The sequence below is a fragment of the Apis dorsata genome, unplaced genomic scaffold, assembly GCF_000469605.1.
Source record: "Apis dorsata unplaced genomic scaffold, Apis dorsata 1.3 scaffold_772, whole genome shotgun sequence".
In the NCBI taxonomy this organism is placed as follows: domain Eukaryota; kingdom Metazoa; phylum Arthropoda; class Insecta; order Hymenoptera; family Apidae; genus Apis; species Apis dorsata.
This window is the reverse complement of record NW_006263920.1, coordinates 123,161-142,926: the sequence shown is the minus strand read 5'-3', so window position 1 is coordinate 142,926 and position 19,766 is coordinate 123,161. Positions and strand designations below refer to the sequence as shown.

The window sequence follows — 19,766 nt, the reverse complement described above, 5'->3', positions numbered from 1 at the left end:
TTTTTTTTTTTTTTTAATTTCACGCATTTTCTAAAAATTCCCACTGCAAGAATGAATAGATGATTAAAATTAAAATACCTCGGAGAACACTTACCGTTGCCATGTCTACGAAGATATCGCGAATTGAAGAAATAATTAAATCGTTGTTTCACGTACGAAGGGAGAACTATTTTTCGACTATTTTTTTTTTTTCTCAAATTGTGGAAGCAAGCGAACGATAATTTCACCGGCGAAAGTCCTCGGTTATGAAGACGATTCGAGTGTCACCACGCGGTGGTCACGAGGCACGAGTTTCGATGCCAAAGCGTTGGTCTCGTCTCTTGAACGATGATTGAATAAAGAGGGGATGTTTGGTACCACGAGAGCTTAGAGTTTGGAGGTCAGAGGGCGAGTGATTGGTGGAGCTTGCGCGGGCCACATTTATACTGCAACCACTCACCCCTCTTCTACGTTCTTCTTCCGTACCACCAAGAGTACCAAAGCTGTATCCATCGCTATTGGTACCAGCATCACCGATTCTGTTCCTCCTCCACGTTGTTACGCCCCGTATGCGTATTATATACTCTCTGTTTCATTACGTCATTGGATTTAGTCTCCACCCTGAACGATATCGCGCAGCAAATCTTTCAACGAAACTGGCCGCCGCTGATTCCACGAAAAACTATTTTTCCAATCGGCGAAATTTTTTACATGGATTCATGAATGAACTTTTGTGAATGGAGCCCGACTGGAAGGGGTGGAAGACGTCGTTTCCAGATATAACACGATCACTTTCGATTCATGGACGAATAAATATCGAAATTCACCTGAAAATAACGATTTTATTCAACTTTTCTGAATTTTCGTGCAAATTTTGAGAACGAAGGAAACACAAGTGCAAGATAAAGGTAATAAAATAATTTTTTTTTTTACTATTATATATACTTACTAAAATACTGGAAGAAGCTTGAATTTTCTTTTTTTAAATTTCAAAGTTTCTTATTTGCTTATTTTTAAAAAAGACTTTTTTCTCGTTTTCTTCATATCATAATATCCATTGTCAAAATGATTTTAATACGAAAATCGGTATATAGATATCGAAAAAAGGAGAAATGGAGGATAGATTGCTTTCGTAACCTTTAGATGAGATTGCAATTGATATTTGTATACTAGAATGAATTTCGTTCTTTCAAATGGCCAAATGTATACCACTGTTATATCTGAGCATATTAAAATCTTTTTACGTTTATTTGAGCGTAGAGAAATATTTTTCCCCCCCTCCTTCCCTTTTTTTCTTCTCATTCTTCCCTCCTGTTTTTTTAATTTTCCAGTTTCTTCAATTATTGTTCACGATTCACGCTTAATGCGAAGAGAATTATCACGCATCCCAATCAATTAATACTTCGTTGATCGATTCGACGAAATACATGTAATACACTCACGAAGTGTTATACAGAATTAAAAGAAATCGATCGGTCAGATACGTTGTTATACGTAAATGTTGACGAACCTTTAATGAAACAGTGGAATTTAATATCCAAAGCTTCGAAAGATGTTCTCGGAAATTTTTTCGACGATGGTTTAACGAATGTTAAGAATTACAGCAGCGAGTTTTTTTTTTTTTTTTGAGGAATAATTAACCCACAACGCCCGCGTAGGCCTCATTAAAAACGATAGGCAAGACTTGGCAGGCAGGTATCTGTTTAATGTGAAAAAGCAGTCGTTCGTTTTTTCTTTTCTTCTTCTTCTTTTCTTTTTTTTTCTTTTACTTTTTTCAGTATATCCTTTCGTGAATAGGTTAAACTCTTGTTGTGCATTTAGATTTAAATTTTTTTCTTCTACCACTATCATTATCCCTTTACAGTTATAAAATTATATATCAGGTATACTTTCGTAATCGAATGTACAGTCAAACTGATTTTCTATAAAAGAAAACATGTAACCTCTCTTTCTATCCATTATTATTTATCTTATTGATGATAGATTTCTCTTCGTTTTGTTTCATTCTCTCTTGTTGCTGAAATTCAATGAAATCGTAATGATTATTCTTATAGTATAGCTTTTTATAGAATATCAAAAAAAAAAAAAAAAAATTGTGAAAAAGTTTAATTCGCAATTAATGGAATAATTTTAATTCGAAGAGAAAGAAAAAAAGATTCGAAAATGTATTAATAGTAAAAAAAAGAAAGGAAGTTTGAAGAGGTGCGGAGGACAGACGTAGTGGCGCCTTCGGGGCGAAGGATCTGCGTAATTCGGCATTTATCACCGCAACCATTACGTAGCATGGACTGGCTATATCGATGTGCGTCATCGAGAGATTTTGTTTTTTCTTATGATGTCACTATTTTTTATGTTTAAACCTTCTTTTCTTTGAATTCCAGCCAAATATGTGCGTGTGTCACGTATTTTTTTAAAAAATGGCTAAAAAGAAAAAAATAATAATTAAAATAATTTTAATTAAAAAACAATTAATCATTAATAATTCTAATTTACAGTAGATGAAATTGAAATAAGAGATGTAAGATATTATAGCTTTGAAAAAAGTTGATTTTATATTTGAAATAAATTTTAATAAGGTTTCACGCTTGAGAAAGATGGGGTGAAATCGTAGCTTTTACGAACGATTCGTTCTTGAAAGATGTAAAGGCCAGATCAAGTTATTTAACAGAAGTAATCTTGTTAATATTACGATTGCGGTTACGATTGCCCTTAATAGGTTACGTAAGGTTTATAATCTTTGTCTTTCTCAAGCTCGTTTACCTTTCCTCTCTTATTTCTTGAATTGAATATAAAATTCGTTCTGGAACTTTAGTAGCTTCTTTAATTATTAGTGATCCTGTTCTTCAATATTTCTTCAACATTCATCATATTGATAGAACTGTTTCATCGAATCGGAGAAAGGGATATTTATATATATAATTGCATGTTAAAATAGATTATAATTCAAATCAATTTGTGAATTCGATGGATCGATGCTTTGTTTCACACTTTTAAATAAGTACTTTATAAATCTTAAAGTAATCCTTGCATAATTTTATATAAAAATAATTTCAATATATCTTGATATCTTTTCTGTTATATTAGTCGTTTTTATTATATTTGAATTTTCTTTCATTTTTTCTTTCAATTTTATTTTTCTCGAAAGATCTTTTTATAACTTTTTCATTTCATTCGATATGAACGATTGAAACGTTACGACTTGCACATTTGTCCTGTTTCGAACAAACTAACTCGAATTAAGGCATTTCGACTCATCGATAGTAAAACTCTCGTGAACACTTTCTCGTTCTACAAATCGATCAGTAGGAAAATCAAATGAACTTTTTGTTAAGATAATCAAATCACTATAACATAGTTGATATTTTATCTGTATTAACTCTATTTTTTATATGACAATTTTTTATTCACAACTTTCTAATCTATAAATATAAAATAAAGAAAAAATAAATAAAAATAAAGTAAAATCTAATTTTTTTTTTACCATCTATTTCTATAAAGTAAATTTACTTGAAAATAAAAATAATAGAGAAAGGGGAAAAAAGGGAAAAGAAAAGATAGATTATAATAGAAAAGAATAAGAGATTATGCGTAGGTTATTGGCGTCTATATAAGCATCTTTCTCCATATAGATCCATTCTTCTGCTCGTTTATGCATTTCAACTTTCATAGATTCCCAACAAGAATCATTTATGCAATAATAGGATATAATTTTATGGTTTGAAATGATGGGGTCAGGTTCGCCCTTATTTTTATTATGGTTACTAAAAATCAGATGGATTATTATGGCAGAAAATTACTGTGCAATTTTTTCTATCCATTCATTGCTCTTCATGTAATACCTTATAATTTTTTAATTTAAGTATCCGATGATGTATTTCTAGACGCCATTATTCGAATAAAAATTAAATCTTTTTAAATGGTTTTAAACTTTTATATTGCAAAAGATTATTATTAAATCATATTCGTCGAATGATAAATAATTGATTTTTTATAATATCTATAAAATAATACATTTTTTTTTACCTATGTAAAGATATTTTTTTGACATCTTTTACCAATGATTTTATTTTATAAGTGATATACTAATGTTTCGTAATTGAATATATTGAACTTATGCAACTTTTTAAAAAGATTCTTAAAAGTTGATTGGTTCTTGAAATTGTATACAATACTTATGTATTTATTAAATAAGAACGTAATTTTATTTTGATTTATTAACTACTAAATATGAAAAAGATTATATTATAATTATATAAATTACATTTCATTGAATATTTTATTATTATGACTTAAATTAACAAAAAATTTTGTTCTATGACGAATCAAATTCCCTTACGCGTTACGCGGTATTGTAGTGCCATCTTGCGCCAGCTTTAATGTATTATACGGAAGTCACGTTCCCTCCATACCAGAAACTACGAAGTGGAAAAAGAAATAGCAGAATAAGGACGTAAATAGGGTTTCGACGCATCGAAAAGGATAGAAAACGAATATTAAGTTGAAGCGAGAGAATAAAAACGGAGCAATAGAAAGCAGGAGAACAAGTGCCTTCTGCTGATCAACGGTGTAGCAAATTATTCGATATTTCTCTACATTGTCTACAACAAGCATTTTACGGTAATTATTTGATTATTTGACAGTTAGTTAAATTTATGTAACAAATACTTATATATAATATTGTTTTTTATCTTTTAAAATAGTTAATATTTTGTTTACATAATTCGTTACAAGAAAATGTCGTTTAAATCTTTTATGACATTTTTTTATATGATGAAGTTTCTTTCTCTTTCTAAAAAAAGATTAAATTTGATTATAATTTAGTAATATATGAAAAAAAAAGTTTCAAAAATATTTTTCTAAAAATAAATAAATCTTAATGATATATACATTAAGAATAAAAATTATGATGCTAACATTAAAATCAGAGAATATTTTATTTTTATAGAGAAAGAATTTTTTAAGGCAAAGCATTTTGATTAATAAATATATTGAAAATAGTTCTTCAAAATTTATTCTAGATGCCTAATATCAAGCTACAAAGCTCCGATGGTGAAGTCTTTGAGGTTGATGTCGATATTGCAAAATGTTCTGTTACGATAAAAACCATGTTGGAAGATCTTGGAATGGATGAGGACGAAGAAGAAGTTGTTCCTCTTCCAAATGTTAATTCTGCTATTCTCAGGAAAGTGATACAATGGGCAACTTATCATAAAGATGATCCACCTCCTCCTGAAGATGATGAAAACAAAGAGAAACGTACTGATGATATAAGTTCTTGGGATGCAGATTTTTTGAAAGTAAATATTTGATTTTTATTAATACACATTTATTTATTTATTTTTTTTTGCTTTTATATAAATATTTGAAACATATTTATAGGTTGATCAAGGAACATTGTTTGAATTAATTTTGGCAGCTAATTATCTTGATATTAAGGGATTGTTAGATGTAACATGCAAAACTGTTGCTAATATGATAAAAGGTAAAACTCCAGAAGAAATTCGGAAAACATTCAATATAAAAAATGATTTCTCTGCATCTGAAGAAGAACAAGTTCGCAAAGAAAATGAATGGTGTGAAGAAAAATAGATTAAAATATTCATAAACATTTGATTTCTTGATTTTTGAAAAATTCATTTCCAGTGTGTTCAAAAATTTAATAGTTAATACACTATTTGCATTGTTTTAGATAATTCATAAGAATGGTCACAATGCTTTACTTATAATACTTTCAATGCACCAAATAGTGATTACATTATATAAATGGATTATTTCTTCCAAGAAAAAGTTGTATTAATGTGTTTATTGTTTATTTATTTCAAATTTCTAGTACAATATCAAATAATATTATATTAGCGTATAATAATGAAAGTTTAACAAACAAATTATCATTTTAATAATTATTATTGGAAGTTAGGAGTATATTAGATCTGAATAAAAATTGTGTTTCATTTATATAAAATATAAATTTAATTTTTATTTTTATTTTGAATAATGCTTATATTGTAGGTTATAAAATGTAAAACGAAAAGTTATTTTAAAAAAAAAAAATGTAAATTTATTACAAAAGAAATTATTAGGATTCGTTATTAAAATTCACATACTTTATAACATGTAATACCCTTAAATAATGTTTAATGTTTACATTTTTGAAAAGTATATACATTTAACAGAGAACACGCGCGTGCGCAAATACATGTTGTGTTACGTTTTTTTATTCACATGTATAAATTAAATACACAATGTACATCTTTGTTCTAACAAAGAAAAATTATATATATTATTTTATATTATTAATTGTAGTGATTAAAAAATATTAGTAAATAAAGAAATTATGATTTATATTTATATATTATATTAAAAACATGTAACATAACCTATAATAAAAACGAATTAGAAAATTGTTTTATAAATTAAAGAATCAATATAGAATAATATTTAATAAAAATGAGTAAGTATAAATATACTATAATTGAAAAATTCAATTACTTATTTTTAAGTTGAAATATTAATAATTCTAAAATATTTTAGATGAAGAAAAAGAAAATTTTACATTTTATTCCAATGATTTTAAAGATTTTACAAAAAAATTACATGATATTTGTAATTGGAGTCAACTTGATAATGTCGCTATAGAATATCATGATTTACAGGAAACTATCTATATACATTACAAAGAACTTTTTCATTTAAAATCTATGATTTCTGATTATTTAAAACATATACAAAATGTTGAATTTATCGGTATAAATTTTGATATTCCTGAATATTGTGTAATTTCTCTAATACTTGGGTAAGGAATTTTAAATTATATAAAAAAATTTAATATTTTATATAACAAATATAATAATTAATTTTTATTGTTTGTGATTTTTTTTATATAGAATTTTAAATAGTAAGCATAGTTTTATAAATATACCTGTAGATTCAACAGAATTTATAAATTTAAAAAATCATTTAAATCTATGTTATTTATTTTGTACACAAACTAATATTGAAGGAAATATTGTTTGTCAATTTGAGATACATAGAGAATGTATTTATCTTATAAAATTGAAAGATGTACGAAAACAAATTATACAAAATGCAAAACAAAATTATTATGCTTATGCAATTTCTACTTCTGGTTCAACTGGAGTACCAAAGGTGATCAAAGTACTCCATTCATGTATAGTTCCTAATATTTTAGATTTGAACAAAATATTGGCAATAACAAAATGTGATAAAATTTCTCAATTTACAAATTTTACATTTGATCCTAGTATTATCGAAATTTTTCTTGCCCTCTCAAATGCTGGAACATTGTTTATGGTTTCAAAATCATTAAAGAATAATCCAGATAGGTAAATAATAATTATAAATATATAGAAACAAAGTATAAGTTTTATATAGTTTTATATACTTTTACACGAACATTTTTTTTTTCAGATTGTTGAAAATAGCTTATTCTAGCCAGATTACTATACTACAAATAACCCCATCAGTTTTTATATATAATTGGTCACCTGAATCTTTAAAAAGCAGTATTTTAAGTAATAACACTTCGTTAAGAGCTATTCTTTTTGGTGGAGAACCTTTTCCAAAACTTGAAGTAATTTCTGAAACTATGCACCCTTATAATAAATATACTAAAATTTATAATATCTATGGTATTACTGAAGTATCCTGTTGGGCTAGCATTAATGAAATTTTAATAACAGGTGGACAATTTAATGTACATTACTTGGGACAGGTATTATCACATACTTTGCTTCAAGTTAGAAACAAAAGAGGAGAAGTAATAACAAGTGGTACAGGTTTTCTTTATATAGGTAATTTTATAATACATATATTTAATTTTATTTTACTAATTTTATAAAAATGTTATTATTGTTTATACACTTTTGAATAGGAAGTAATCAAAGAGTGTGTCTAGTGAATGATGAAAATATTGAAGATTTAGAATTACCAGTATTTCGTGATTCTGGTGATATTGTTGATGTAAGTTTATATAAATTTAAATGACACATAATAACAAAGAAATTATTAATAAAAATATATTTCTATTTTAGATTGATGAAGAGGGTAAAATATTTTACAAAGGAAGAAAGAATAGTTTTATAAAAAGATTTGGAAATAAAGTAGATTTGACAAAACTTAAAGAATTTGTATTGCAAATAGATTTTGTAAAAAATTGTTACGTTTTATGGGATGATAGTTATCATCATTTACATTTGTATTTTTCTATTAAAAAAAACGTGGTTAATTATCATAATATAAATATTAAAATAATGAAATATTTATGTAAATTAAATCCTTTATATAGACCAGATAAAATTCATTTCATGAATCATATAGAATTTACATCTAGTGGAAAAATTTCTTTGGAACGTTCAAAAGAACATTATATACAAGACAAAATAACACATAAAATAATAAATAATATCGATTTACAACAAATTGAAGTTGCGTTTAAATCTATTTGGGAAAATAATCTACAACGTAAAAATATTGGATTTATAAAATTAGGAGGTACATCTATAGTAGCACTTCAAATATCAAATGCCATGTCTGAAATATCAAACATAGAATTTCCTAAATTAATTGGTATGCTTTTAATGGATTCTACTATTGATGAATGTCTTAATTATATAAAAAGTATTATATTGAATAGTCAAAATGGAATAATTAATCTTAAGTCTCATAATAATATTAGAGAATTACCTTTAATCACTGTTATTACAATAGAAGATGAAAAATCTTTTAGAGATTCTAATGAAAAAAACAAAAAATATGATTTAACAATTCAAGTAAATGACATTCATTTATGTCAATGGTACAAATGTAGAGGACAAGTATGTAATTATGTATCAGATATAAATGAAAAATTTAAATTACAATATGATACAATTTCAAAAGTAAAAATACAAAAAACATATGATATGAGAAAATGTGTAGATGCATCACCAACTATATTTCATTATTCAGAGTAAGTATATTTTTATTAATCAATGATTTTCAATTTTATAATTTTATTAATATATTAATATATAATAATTAATAAATATCTTATATAGTGGAAAAACATATGCAACAGTTGGTTCTCACTCTGGTTTTATTTTTACGTTTGAATTAGAAAAAGAATGCCATAATCCTATATTTAAAATCAAGCTACCTGATAGAATTGAATCTTCAGTTCTGATTTTGGATAATTTTAGAGGTATAGTAGGTAAGTTTTTAATGTATATAAAAGTTGTTCACATTCTTGGTATATTGTCTTTTTCTTTTTTACAGGATGTTATGATGGCAATATATATTGTTTTCATTTAAAAACGGGAAAATTTATTTGGAATTATAAAACAGGAAATGTTGTAAAAAATTCTGTAATATTTTGTAAAGAAAAAGGAATAATATTTGTTGGCTCTTATGATTGTTACATATACTGTTTATCTGTTAAAGTACATGTTCACAATTAAATTACATTACATACTATAAAAAAATAAATGTAATGATAAAAATAAAATATTTTCATTATAGGATGGATCTGAAATTTGGAAATTTAAATTCGGAAATGGAAGCATTAATGCTTCTGGTTGTCTACACTTTCAATCAGATACTGTATTATTTGGAACTTTAGATGGATTTTGTTTAGCTCTTCAACAATTATCAGGAAAACTTGTATGGAAATATAAATTATCAGATCCAATTTTTGTTGCTCCTGTGTCATTGAATAATGGACTCGTTTTATTTTGTTCTGTAACAGGATTATTATGTTGTTTTGATATTGAAGTTAATGTTAAGGTAATAAGTATATAAAAATATATTTATTTTTTGTATAAACATAATTATTCTCTATTTTTTAATTTTGCAGATGTGGACATACAAAATTAATGGCAATATATTTTCATACATTGTAAAACAAAATGATGCAAAATATGAAAATATTATTTTAGCTAGTCAAAATAAGAATTTATACTGTTTAGAATCGAAAGATACAAACTTTAAAACTAAACCGACATTGAAATATGTATTAAATTTTCATTCGCCAATTTTGGCCACACCTTGGTGTGAAAATAATTTTTTATTTATTGCATGTAAAGATGGTACTTTAAATATTTACAACTCTATAAAGAATAGAGTGATAAAAATTGAAAAACTTCCTGCAGAAGTTTTCTCATCACCTGTTGTTAATAATAATATTATAATTATTGGATGCAGGGATAATAATGTTTATGCTTTAGAACTTGTTTAAATTTTTTCGGTAAGTAAACATATGAAATATTTCTTAAATTGTAACAGATAGGAATACAAATTAATGAAATTAATATAATACGATTTATTTTTTTTTTTTATGACTGTCACATTACAGTTACGTGAATAACGTTTTAGATAAAGTAATAGGAAATCACATACTTTTTTTTTTGTTCAATAAATTTCAATAAATTTTATACATAATACAAATTCATGGTGCGCTTACAGTTTGAAGAGAAATGCAAGCGAAATAAGAAATTCTGAAAAATAGCCAATCAATCACAATAACAAAACATTCACGCATACGCAAGTGCACACGTATAGTAATTTTTAAAGTAATTTTAATTCTGTACATAATTATTCTTTTTAAATTTATTAATGTGTTTTTTAAATTCATATTAATGATCTTGTAAATATTAGACAAAGAAATATTCCAGCTCTCAGTTCACATAAAATAACAACATTTCAACGATTCCATTTTTTTTTATATTCTCATTCAAACATATTTAAGAATGAGAAAGTATATATATATTGTATATATAATATATTTATTCAATATATATATTTAAATGGTTGGCCGCTTTTTTTTTCTTTCATTTTATTTTGACATCCATTTTTTGTAATATTTTCTATTGCAAGCAAATTAATCTTTGCGAGCGCTTTAATTTATACGTATGTACTTTGAATTCTTTAACGTATGTGTTTGAAATTTATATTAATAATTATCATAACTAAATGTGCAGAATCAATATGACATATTTTCTAATTCTATACTGCGGCATGCTATTTATATAATTGCGTGTAGAATTTATTTTTTTAAATTATCTCTATCTTGTACCTCGTGTCGTAACGCATTTTTACTACTGCAATTAGTAATATAACTATAGGACTTTTTAACATTTACAATCTCAATAAACAATTATATTCTTATGTTTTAATTTGATAATTAAAATATGATACATTTATAAAGTCACGATAATCGGCTCTGTCATGTTTTATTCAAATTACGTTATATCCATGATGAATACATGGGCACACTTAAACCACACAGTATCTTGTATTTTGAAATTTGTTTTGTTAAAATTTATCGACGAATATCCAAATGACAAATGTTACAAGCTCTAACATTTTCATTTTCTGTGAAAATGGTTGTACACGTGTACTTTAGACATAATGTAAAAAGGGCAGTTTTTAGAATTAGATTGGAATAAATTTGAAAAATAAATTTTTAATAACGTTTCTTATTGAAATTCTCTGTTAAAGAGAATCTAGAGAATTAGGCATAAATTTATTAATTGATCGCATCTCCTTCTAGATTTCGATAAACGCCGACGTTATCGATATACACACATTAAATTATATTCGCTCGTTTTTTCAATTCAGCATGAACTATTTTTAAAACTGACCAATAATTATCTTATGGTTACTGATCTTCATCGCCTAGATCTTGCTTTACTTTATTAAAATCGAATTCCTCTCCAGTAGCTCGTTTAAATATATCAAGAACATCTAAACAAGTAGTTTCAAAATGCGTTGTGGCATCATAACTCGTTGATATAAAAATTTGACTTTCCAGACCAGTGTCTGTTGGTTCCATATAATCAGAAACTGATATGAATTTTTGTTTAATTGATCCGAGTAAATCCAAACCTGGTTTGATTTCGGCTTCTGGATTTTTCGTCTCAACTGTAGTGGATACCATGGCTATGAACCAACCCTTTGCTGCTACTTGATGCGTATGCGATATCAAAGATACATAGATATCGGAATTACGATTAACCTTAAATATAAGAAGAAATAAATAGAAAATAATAATAATAAATAAAAAGAAATAAAGAAATGAATGAATATTTTGATGCACAATGAAAATGAAAGATAAATCTTTTTTACTTGTTTTTGAGGAATAATAATTTGTGTTGAAAGAGCATCTGCTGTATTTGGTATTGGATGGTCTAAAAGACAAATACATCTTATGACCTGACCCACTTTTTTCACGCGATCAGGTACATATGTGGGATCACAAAATACTTGTTTGCATTGGGCCACCTCGTCGCCAGAACGTACACCAACAACCTGTAATGAAAATCGATAATTAATTATTAATCAAAAAATTTTTTATTTTGCGAAAATAGATCGATTATTTATTACCTTTCCATCTTTCATTACAATTTCATCAATCGGTTTGTCTAACATGTATGTTCCGCCATAAATGGCACTAAGTCGTGCAAAACCTTGAGGAAGTTCACCCAAACCATACATAGGATACAAATATGGAGATTTTCCATAACGTGCTAAACTATCGCTATACAATTTAATTCTTCTTATAGTAGTAATTGCGCTTTGACTTATATATTCATCATCTCTGAAATACAAATGCAATATATTAAATATTAATCAATGATATTTTTAAAATAATATTTGTATCTATATTTTTTTTTACCTGTAAAGACCTAGTGCATGCCCAGTAAAATCTTGAGTGTTTTTATCGAGATTAAACTTATTGTATAAAGCACTCATACTATTATTAAATGGATCGAAACCATCCCAAGTTCTGGGATCATCTTCTTGCATATTTTGTACCCATATAAGGAAACTGCGAAAACGTCTTTTTTCGAAAAGACCCATTAAATCACTAGATAGTGCTTCCTGTTGATCAATCGGCACTTTCGAAATCTTGCCCGATTTATAAACATACGATCCTTCAACACATTTGAATTCCAAATAACGCGTCACGCCTGTGTGAATTAGAAGTTTTACCAACAAGCCGTTTGCCATCAGGAATTTTGGAATCAAATCTACATTCCAATCGCGACCACGACCATAAGTTTCATCAGGTGAGGGGGCTTTGAATTTCCTAAATAGAGATATAAACATAAAATTAATAATAATAAAAATAATAATAATAATATAATAATAATAAATATATATTTTGTAACAAAATATATATAAATAACATTAAATTTTTTCATTTATTTTTTTTAATTTTTTAAACGATTTATCAACAAATAAAATTATGTATAAATTGAAATTATAGAAATCGTTAAAATATATATTTGATATTAATATTGTTTTCAAATGTTCTTTAAATCGTATTATATACATATACAAGTACAATCAAACAATATACTGTTATAACAGATGGTAGTTTAGATGCGTTACAATTTATTGACTACAACCGAACATACGATAACCGATGTCTTCTCGATGAACCAGAAGCGCAATCACGCGGATGTTATCGTTTTTCGTTTCATATACAGTAGAAATCATATTTAGTTCCGTTATATTGTAACGAATTTTTGTTATATTGCAAAAATTGATATTGAAAAATATTAAATAAAAAAATCTTTTTACATGAAGAATAAAAAAAAAATATTTATATAATCAAAACAACCGTTATTTGAAATTTGAGTTTGTGCAGAAAAAGACAAACACCATATGTTGAATTTTATAGTAAATAATTTAAATTAACGATAATATTTAGATATTTAATTTTTTTTTAATTTTTAAACAAGATATATTTGATAATGAACTAATTTTATATATTTATGTTTTTTTCTATTTAGTTAAAATGATTTAATAAATATATATAATTTTTTCAAATTATATACGAAAATATATATGTGAAAGTAGGTGTGGAAGAGAGATGGTTGAAATAGACGAGTGAACGGTAAAGAAAAAGTATCTTAAAGAGAAACAGTGCGTTGCGCTAACTCTGCGAAAGTTAACAACCGATTTATTATATTCGATCGAGCGTATATTTCGCGGGGCGGACCCCTCCCCTTTCTCTTATCGAGTAACATTCTAGCCAACTTTCCGATAAAATTGTTTAGAAAGAGATGAAATTTGGAAGCAATCACAGCAACGACGCATCACTGTAGATAACGACATACGTCACGTTTTGTCTTTGAACAACACTTGACGGAAGAGTTTAACCAAATAATAAGAGACAACAAAGATAGTAAAATAAAATGGAGAAAAAATCAATATTTAAGACGAATCATCGTATCATACAGTTGTCGATTATAGCTTGAAATACCAGTCTAATACCGGCAATAGTTGATTGACGTTGAAATAGATCGACATATATTATTCATAAAGATAACTTACGCAAACAAATCCTCCAGAGGTGTGATCGAGGCAGATTCACCGCCGTAATATTTATTACGATCTACATGGAGCACTTTCTTTCCACTGACCGACAGCATACCTGAAAGTATGCATTCCTTGAGTCCAGTGCCTAACACGATCGCGTCGTATTCTTCATTCATATTCGTCGAAATGTAAAGAAATTGATCACAGCACTAAACGTATGAACACGAAGTTCTTGTAAGTTTTTCTTGGGAATGCTATAAAAATCGAAAAAAGATAATCCACGGTCGCGCGTCTGCCAACTCGCACGACTATTATGCCGGAACGGAAGACCTTATTCTTTCGCTTGCTACCGATGACGGAGCTGCTGGCAGAACGAAGGTAGTGGTGATGGTGGTATTACTACTGATGGAGTTACTGCAGCGTTACACTCTCCCTAGGTTTTTGTAATTCCCCATTCAATAATTCATTAAAAAATATCCTAAGATAATAAAATTGCAAATTTTTAAATTTTATAGATTGTTATTTTATTTTTGATTTCATAATTTTAAAATATTAGTAAGTCTATTGAATCATTAGCTAATCATGAAAAAATTTATGCTATATAAGAGTACTAACATTCACCTGTTATTACGTATTTGTTTCATTGAAAGTATGTGAACAATAATTATAAAATTATAAGTCTGATTATGAATGAAGGATGACTTTCAAAAATCGCGGAAATTGTATTCTAGGGATTTGAGAAACTAGGGATTTTGCATTTCCTACGTTAAAAAATTTGAAAACAAGTTGGGACGGTAGATGGCGATAATGAAAAAGCTTGTTGCGACTTGTGACGGTTTTACTTGATAGGTCGACCGATAGGAATTGTCAGTGCGTGCACGACAGTAAGGTCATTCAGTTTGTTGCCGCGGAACGCGAATAAGCATTGGGATACGACAGGGAGCGTGTTTGCAATATCTCTCTGTATTTCTCGAGACGATCTTGAACAGAACAATGTAATTGTTATAGAAATTATTTCATTGAGCATTTATATAAAGCATTTTAACATGTAAATATGTACGGTATTAAATTTAATATTTCGGTAGAGATATTCTGCGAGAAACGCGCTTTATTATAATTCATTATTTTTCTTTTAAGAAAAGACATGTGTAAGTAAAAATTGCTTTTCCTGGTTCGATTTAGTTGTACATTCAATGTGTTGAAAGTTCGGAGACGTGGGGGATTATTGTGAGCCACCCCTTGGGCTTCCACAAGCATTAACCAAGGCCACGTGGACCACGTTGGGAGCCTGGAAAAATGTAAGTTCTAGATTTATTTTATCATCATTTTTATGTAATTTAATTTTATTTAAATTTTTGATAATATATCTCGATATATATGTTATTAAAATTGAAAAGATATTCGATATAAAGAGAAAATAAGAGTTGTGTATCAGAAAATGATACATTTCCAATTCATTGTTGTTTTTTATACAATATTAATGTCAACAAATGCATATTGTGCTTTCTAATAAATTGAAGAGAATAAATTTCATGAAAAAGCGCGATCCTCGGATAAACGTTGAACTAGAGATAATCCTTAAACGATCTGCAATTGTCAGACATATACTGTTTGACATAATTTATATTGTATCGAGATTCAAAATTCGAGATTTGAAATTTTTTTGTTTTTATATTTCATAATTTCCAATACTCTGTGTTTTTATTATTTACTTATATTTTATGAGAAAGTTAAAATGCGGAAGTATGTATAAGGCGTTCTAGCGAAACGGTAACGAGATAGTCCGGAAAAGCAAGAACGATTAAATTGTTTATCATAAAAAAAATCCATGATAGAAATATCAAGATATGATAGAGAAATAAAATTAATTGAAAAATAATACAAAAATAAATTAAAAAAACGAAATAATTATATTATCGATCGTTTAATTATTTTTTTGAAGTTCAAAACCTACATATGTCTATACATGTGTGTACACAATAGAGATAAAGTCGATCAATTAATTCCAATATGTTTCTGTTATATTATCGAAAGGGGATCGAGGATTACTTTCGGGAATCGATTGTAGTTTTTTTTTTTCAAGACCGTCGTTTGACCGACGGTCGTAGTCTCAGGTCACAAAACCGGTTACGCTTACTCCGAGTATTCCTGAATAGTTTTCTAGACTGAAAAAAGAAGTAAGTTTCATCCCTGTTTCGTTATTCATCCAAGAGAGCATATATGTATATATATATATACTCGTTAAATTGCGTAAACTCTAACGTGCAAATGATTCGCTCGCACGGAAATACTGGTGCACATGAAAGAACGCGTAGAACGTTGCTGACGTTGCTTTTGCATTGACAAAATAGAAGAGTGCCGTGACAGAATTAAAATAAATTTGTTCGATATTCCCAAGTTAAAAAGAGGAACTTGATCGATGAAGTTCGAAACGTATAGGGAATCGGGTAAGCGGATGGAAAATATATCGCATTTTTGCGTATTAGATTCTAGTCCATTTGGCGAGTGGTGAATTGCTATCTGAAACTAATCGACCGATAGATAACAAGACGTATTATTAACGTTTTACCTTGGGCGTGTACGCGTTGTTTATCTTTTGCTCGTTATTTACAATGTTTATTAAACGTGAATGCTTTTCTCTTATCGAGTATTTCCAATGTTTCCTATCGTTAATGTTTCCTTTTCGACGAAAAGCTTTCGTTATACTAAATATAATATTAACGGATTCGAAATTCTTCGAATATAAACGATAGCCTACGATAGCTTTTACGTGTACTTATTTTAAATTAAACTCGATATCAGGTTCGACTGATAAAGGAATTATTATTTTTTCTATCATTAAGTTAACAAGTGATAAGAGATAAACAATTCGAAATTATTATTCGAAGCGTATGTTATTTTATATTTTACGAGACAATGTAATAATCCTGCTATGGTTTTAGGAAGCGTGGATATTCGCTTGACCCAATTTCATTCTTCAACTTTTTTACCCTTGATATTACCCGTATAGAACTCGAGAGAGAGAGATTTACGTCGACACTATGTAACTGTTATTGATCAACCAACGGAATCCTTTGGTTTACGTGCACGGCAAACAAGTTCGTTTTCTATGACCGTCGATGAGCAACTCGAGCTATCTCTGTGTATTCTTTCCTTTCGACCGTATCAAGTTTCTGGTTCAAAGGTACCAGGTATTCGAGCCAATTCTTACGTGATAAAATCTTGCCACGACCTTGAAGTATTAACCTCGAAAACAAATCGAGGTATCATCGAAATAGCAAATTGATTAATTTAACTTTTGATGTTCTCATTCTAGTTTTACCTTTTATATCCTTTTTCTCGAGATAGAAGATTATTTTTGAAATAAATTTCCATTCGATGATGACATTCGTTCGGTCTTGGATCACTTCCCGATAATGTAATTTTGCACAATTGGGACTATTTCTAAATTAAATACAATTAATATAATTCATCCTAATGCAATTTATCAGTTCACAGATATTTTTCATTTATCGATTTTTTTTTTTTTTTAATCGTTTTCGTTTTCTCTTTGAAATCGTATCGTGTACGATGGTAAAAAAAAGGGAAAGAACACATGCGAAATCGAGAGAGCATTTTTGTTAGTCTTCATAAACACATACTCGACAATTGATAAGTTTGCATTTTCGCGTTCGAACATAGAAATTTACACGTATTCGTTGGTAGTACAAATGCGGTTGCGAAGAGAAAGGAACAGGAGCTTGATATTGCGTAAAATAAAAAAAGAAAAAAATTCAATTACTGAATCGTCGATTTCGCTTCAGCCTAATTTCTCGGTCGATGAAAAACCTTTTTTTTTTTTTTTTTTGGATTTTACACTATTGTTATAATTATTGAATTTTTTTTTTTATCAAGAAACAGGTATCATTTTTGTTGAAACGGATTATTAATGGTACAACTATAGGATTAGTAATATTTTAGATCAGTATATCAAATCACGAAACGAGAATAACAAGAAAGTCGTGAAGGAGAGGGCATCTGCGATTAAATCTTGCTTTTCTTAATCACAGATTTCGATTCATTTTTTCCCCCCTCGATTTTTTACATTACATCGAAGTCTCCAAAGTTTGACAGGGAAAACAACATTATAAATCCGATCCTGCGAACAATACTATTGGATTATTTAGTATAAGGTGATTAACGTTTCGCATTTTGTAAAATTTTCAGAAGCACTATCGACGACTTTAATCGATCGATTTGCGTTGTATTTGCTCGATAAACTCTTTTTTTCTTTTTTACAATCTTATTAATAGTATATCTATGTTGGTTAAGTGCAAGCGCACTCGCGACAAGGAGAGCGGTACAATTAGATTGGAAATGTATCGCGTCATTTCCTGTAAATCCTTTAGTTATCTCCTCCTGTCTCCCCCCCTTCCTTTCCTTTCTTCGAATAAATTATCATTGAATTTCATTTTTCGAAGAATTCCGACAAAAAGAAAACCAACAACAATTTTTCCCTCCGATTATTTACACTGGGCGTATATTTTCGTGTTTTTTCACCGAGCGAGAAAAGCCAGATTCAAGAGATACACAAATTTCAAAATTCGTCGCGATAAATAATAATAATTCTTATTCTCGATAATTTTTTCGGCAGATGTGCCAGCATGTCCGAAGCCGGTGCGCCAGAAGCAGCGAGCAAGATCGACAGGCAGGCGTCGGTTTACGTGTTCCCAGGGCCGGGGTGTCAGCATTGTACAGCATCCTCGCCCCCGACGCAATCGACGAATGCCACCACCGCGCCCCCCGATGGCGCCTCGAGCTCCGCGATTTCCACGATCGTCCCGCCCCCGAATGTATTCGCGAAGGGGAAGATGATCGACAACGAAGGTGTCGACGAGGATCTCGTTGGGCGGGGGAGGCGAAGGCAGTTGCCGAGGACTCACGCGAGATCGGCAAGCCACGGCGGAATGCTGGCGGAGTGTCTGACGAGCACCGGGTCCCAGCCTTGCGCGGGATCACATCTCGGTCCTTTGTCCGCGATCGGTGGGACGAGGCCCTCGGCCTTGAAGAAGCCTGGCCACCAGAGAGCGTTCAGCCAGGGTCAGGTGGTCGACGTTCAAGGACACTCGGTCACCGGCCACAGCCGTGTCGGGTCGAAAACGGATTTTATCCTTCCGCCCGGTCACAAGGAGGATTCGAAACCGCCCACCGCCGGGAAAGTGCCCTCTTTTCGTGGCCATTCGCGACAAGCATCCAGGTATGTTCGCTCGTATGAACGTACGTATTTCCCCTTTTAAATAATTCCGTCCATTCCCATCCATTTCTTTTCCATAGATCTCTCTCTTCAACAGGACTCTTGTGTCTTGTGTATTTTTATCCGGTAACTAAAAGAATATGGTATCGCGCAAATCCGACGAATCGACTGGTCGGTGTAATTCTGCCATTCGGTTAAACGTTTAAAAATAACTTCTTTTTTTATTATCCGG

The 19,766-nt window shown here is 29.2% G+C and overlaps 5 protein-coding genes across 6 annotated transcripts in view; 3 read left to right on the top strand and 2 right to left on the bottom strand.

Annotated features, from left to right (window-relative positions):
* Positions 1 to 658, bottom strand: part of LOC102676933 — a 7,551-nt gene extending 6,893 nt beyond the window's left edge. Inside the window, exon 1 of the mRNA XM_006622819.2 lies at positions 95 to 658. Coding sequence (XP_006622882.1) covers positions 95 to 103 — 9 coding nt within the window. The 5' untranslated portion in view covers positions 104 to 658. The remainder of the gene's footprint in view (positions 1 to 94) is intronic.
* Positions 659 to 4,320: 3,662 nt separating this feature from the next.
* LOC102676796 (S-phase kinase-associated protein 1) lies at positions 4,321 to 5,933 on the top strand. Its single transcript, XM_006622818.2, has 3 exons — positions 4,321 to 4,596; positions 4,998 to 5,276; positions 5,359 to 5,933. The coding sequence occupies exons 2-3, from the start codon at positions 4,998 to 5,000 to the stop codon at positions 5,566 to 5,568; spliced, it is 489 nt and encodes a 162-aa protein (XP_006622881.1). The 5' UTR covers positions 4,321 to 4,596; the 3' UTR covers positions 5,569 to 5,933.
* Positions 5,934 to 6,516: 583 nt separating this feature from the next.
* On the top strand, positions 6,517 to 11,284 carry LOC102676529 (beta-alanine-activating enzyme). The gene is made up of 10 exons (XM_031513856.1): positions 6,517 to 6,772; positions 6,864 to 7,322; positions 7,408 to 7,790; positions 7,871 to 7,959; positions 8,031 to 8,947; positions 9,036 to 9,187; positions 9,253 to 9,416; positions 9,496 to 9,759; positions 9,830 to 10,219; positions 10,328 to 11,284. The coding sequence occupies exons 1-9, from the start codon at positions 6,678 to 6,680 to the stop codon at positions 10,208 to 10,210; spliced, it is 2,904 nt and encodes a 967-aa protein (XP_031369716.1). The 5' UTR covers positions 6,517 to 6,677; the 3' UTR covers positions 10,211 to 10,219; positions 10,328 to 11,284.
* LOC102676658 (rab GDP dissociation inhibitor beta) lies at positions 10,275 to 14,724 on the bottom strand. Of its 2 annotated transcripts, none has more exons than XM_031513857.1 (5): positions 14,317 to 14,724; positions 12,650 to 13,063; positions 12,358 to 12,571; positions 12,046 to 12,282; positions 10,275 to 12,015 (listed from the first exon to the last, which is right to left on the bottom strand). In XM_031513857.1, the coding sequence occupies exons 1-5, from the start codon at positions 14,475 to 14,477 to the stop codon at positions 11,956 to 11,958; spliced, it is 1,086 nt and encodes a 361-aa protein (XP_031369717.1). In that variant the 5' UTR covers positions 14,478 to 14,724; the 3' UTR covers positions 10,275 to 11,955. The 2 variants fall into 2 exon arrangements, with proteins under 2 accessions (XP_031369717.1, XP_006622880.1); XM_006622817.2 differs by having other exon boundaries at positions 10,275 to 11,989; positions 12,100 to 12,282.
* Positions 14,725 to 15,135: 411 nt separating this feature from the next.
* LOC102678315 (probable phospholipid-transporting ATPase VD) overlaps positions 15,136 to 19,766 on the top strand; it is an 18,487-nt gene continuing 13,856 nt past the window's right edge. Inside the window, exons 1-3 of the mRNA XM_031513852.1 lie at positions 15,136 to 15,296; positions 15,484 to 15,599; positions 18,935 to 19,537. Coding sequence (XP_031369712.1) covers positions 18,945 to 19,537 — 593 coding nt within the window. The 5' untranslated portion in view covers positions 15,136 to 15,296; positions 15,484 to 15,599; positions 18,935 to 18,944. The remainder of the gene's footprint in view (positions 15,297 to 15,483; positions 15,600 to 18,934; positions 19,538 to 19,766) is intronic.

What these genes read in the sequence shown, in the direction of transcription:
- LOC102676796 (XM_006622818.2), top strand. Translation starts at nt 4,998, where the DNA reads ATGCCTAATATCAAGCTACAAAGCTCCGATGGTGAAGTCTTTGAGGTT. An exon ending in GGGATGCAGATTTTTTGAAA is followed by an intron (nt 5,277 to 5,358) that starts GTAAATATTTGA and finishes ACATATTTATAG; the next exon opens with GTTGATCAAGGAACATTGTT.
- LOC102676529 (XM_031513856.1), top strand. Translation starts at nt 6,678, where the DNA reads ATGATTTCTGATTATTTAAAACATATACAAAATGTTGAATTTATCGGT. An exon ending in GTAATTTCTCTAATACTTGG is followed by an intron (nt 6,773 to 6,863) that starts GTAAGGAATTTT and finishes TTTTTTATATAG; the next exon opens with AATTTTAAATAGTAAGCATA. An exon ending in TTAAAGAATAATCCAGATAG is followed by an intron (nt 7,323 to 7,407) that starts GTAAATAATAAT and finishes TTTTTTTTTCAG; the next exon opens with ATTGTTGAAAATAGCTTATT.
- LOC102676658 (XM_006622817.2), bottom strand. Translation starts at nt 14,477, where the DNA reads ATGAATGAAGAATACGACGCGATCGTGTTAGGCACTGGACTCAAGGAA. An exon ending in TTGTAATGAAAGATGGAAAG is followed by an intron (nt 12,283 to 12,357) that starts GTAATAAATAAT and finishes TTTTCATTACAG; the next exon opens with GTTGTTGGTGTACGTTCTGG. An exon ending in TTATTATTCCTCAAAAACAA is followed by an intron (nt 11,990 to 12,099) that starts GTAAAAAAGATT and finishes CTTATATTTAAG; the next exon opens with GTTAATCGTAATTCCGATAT.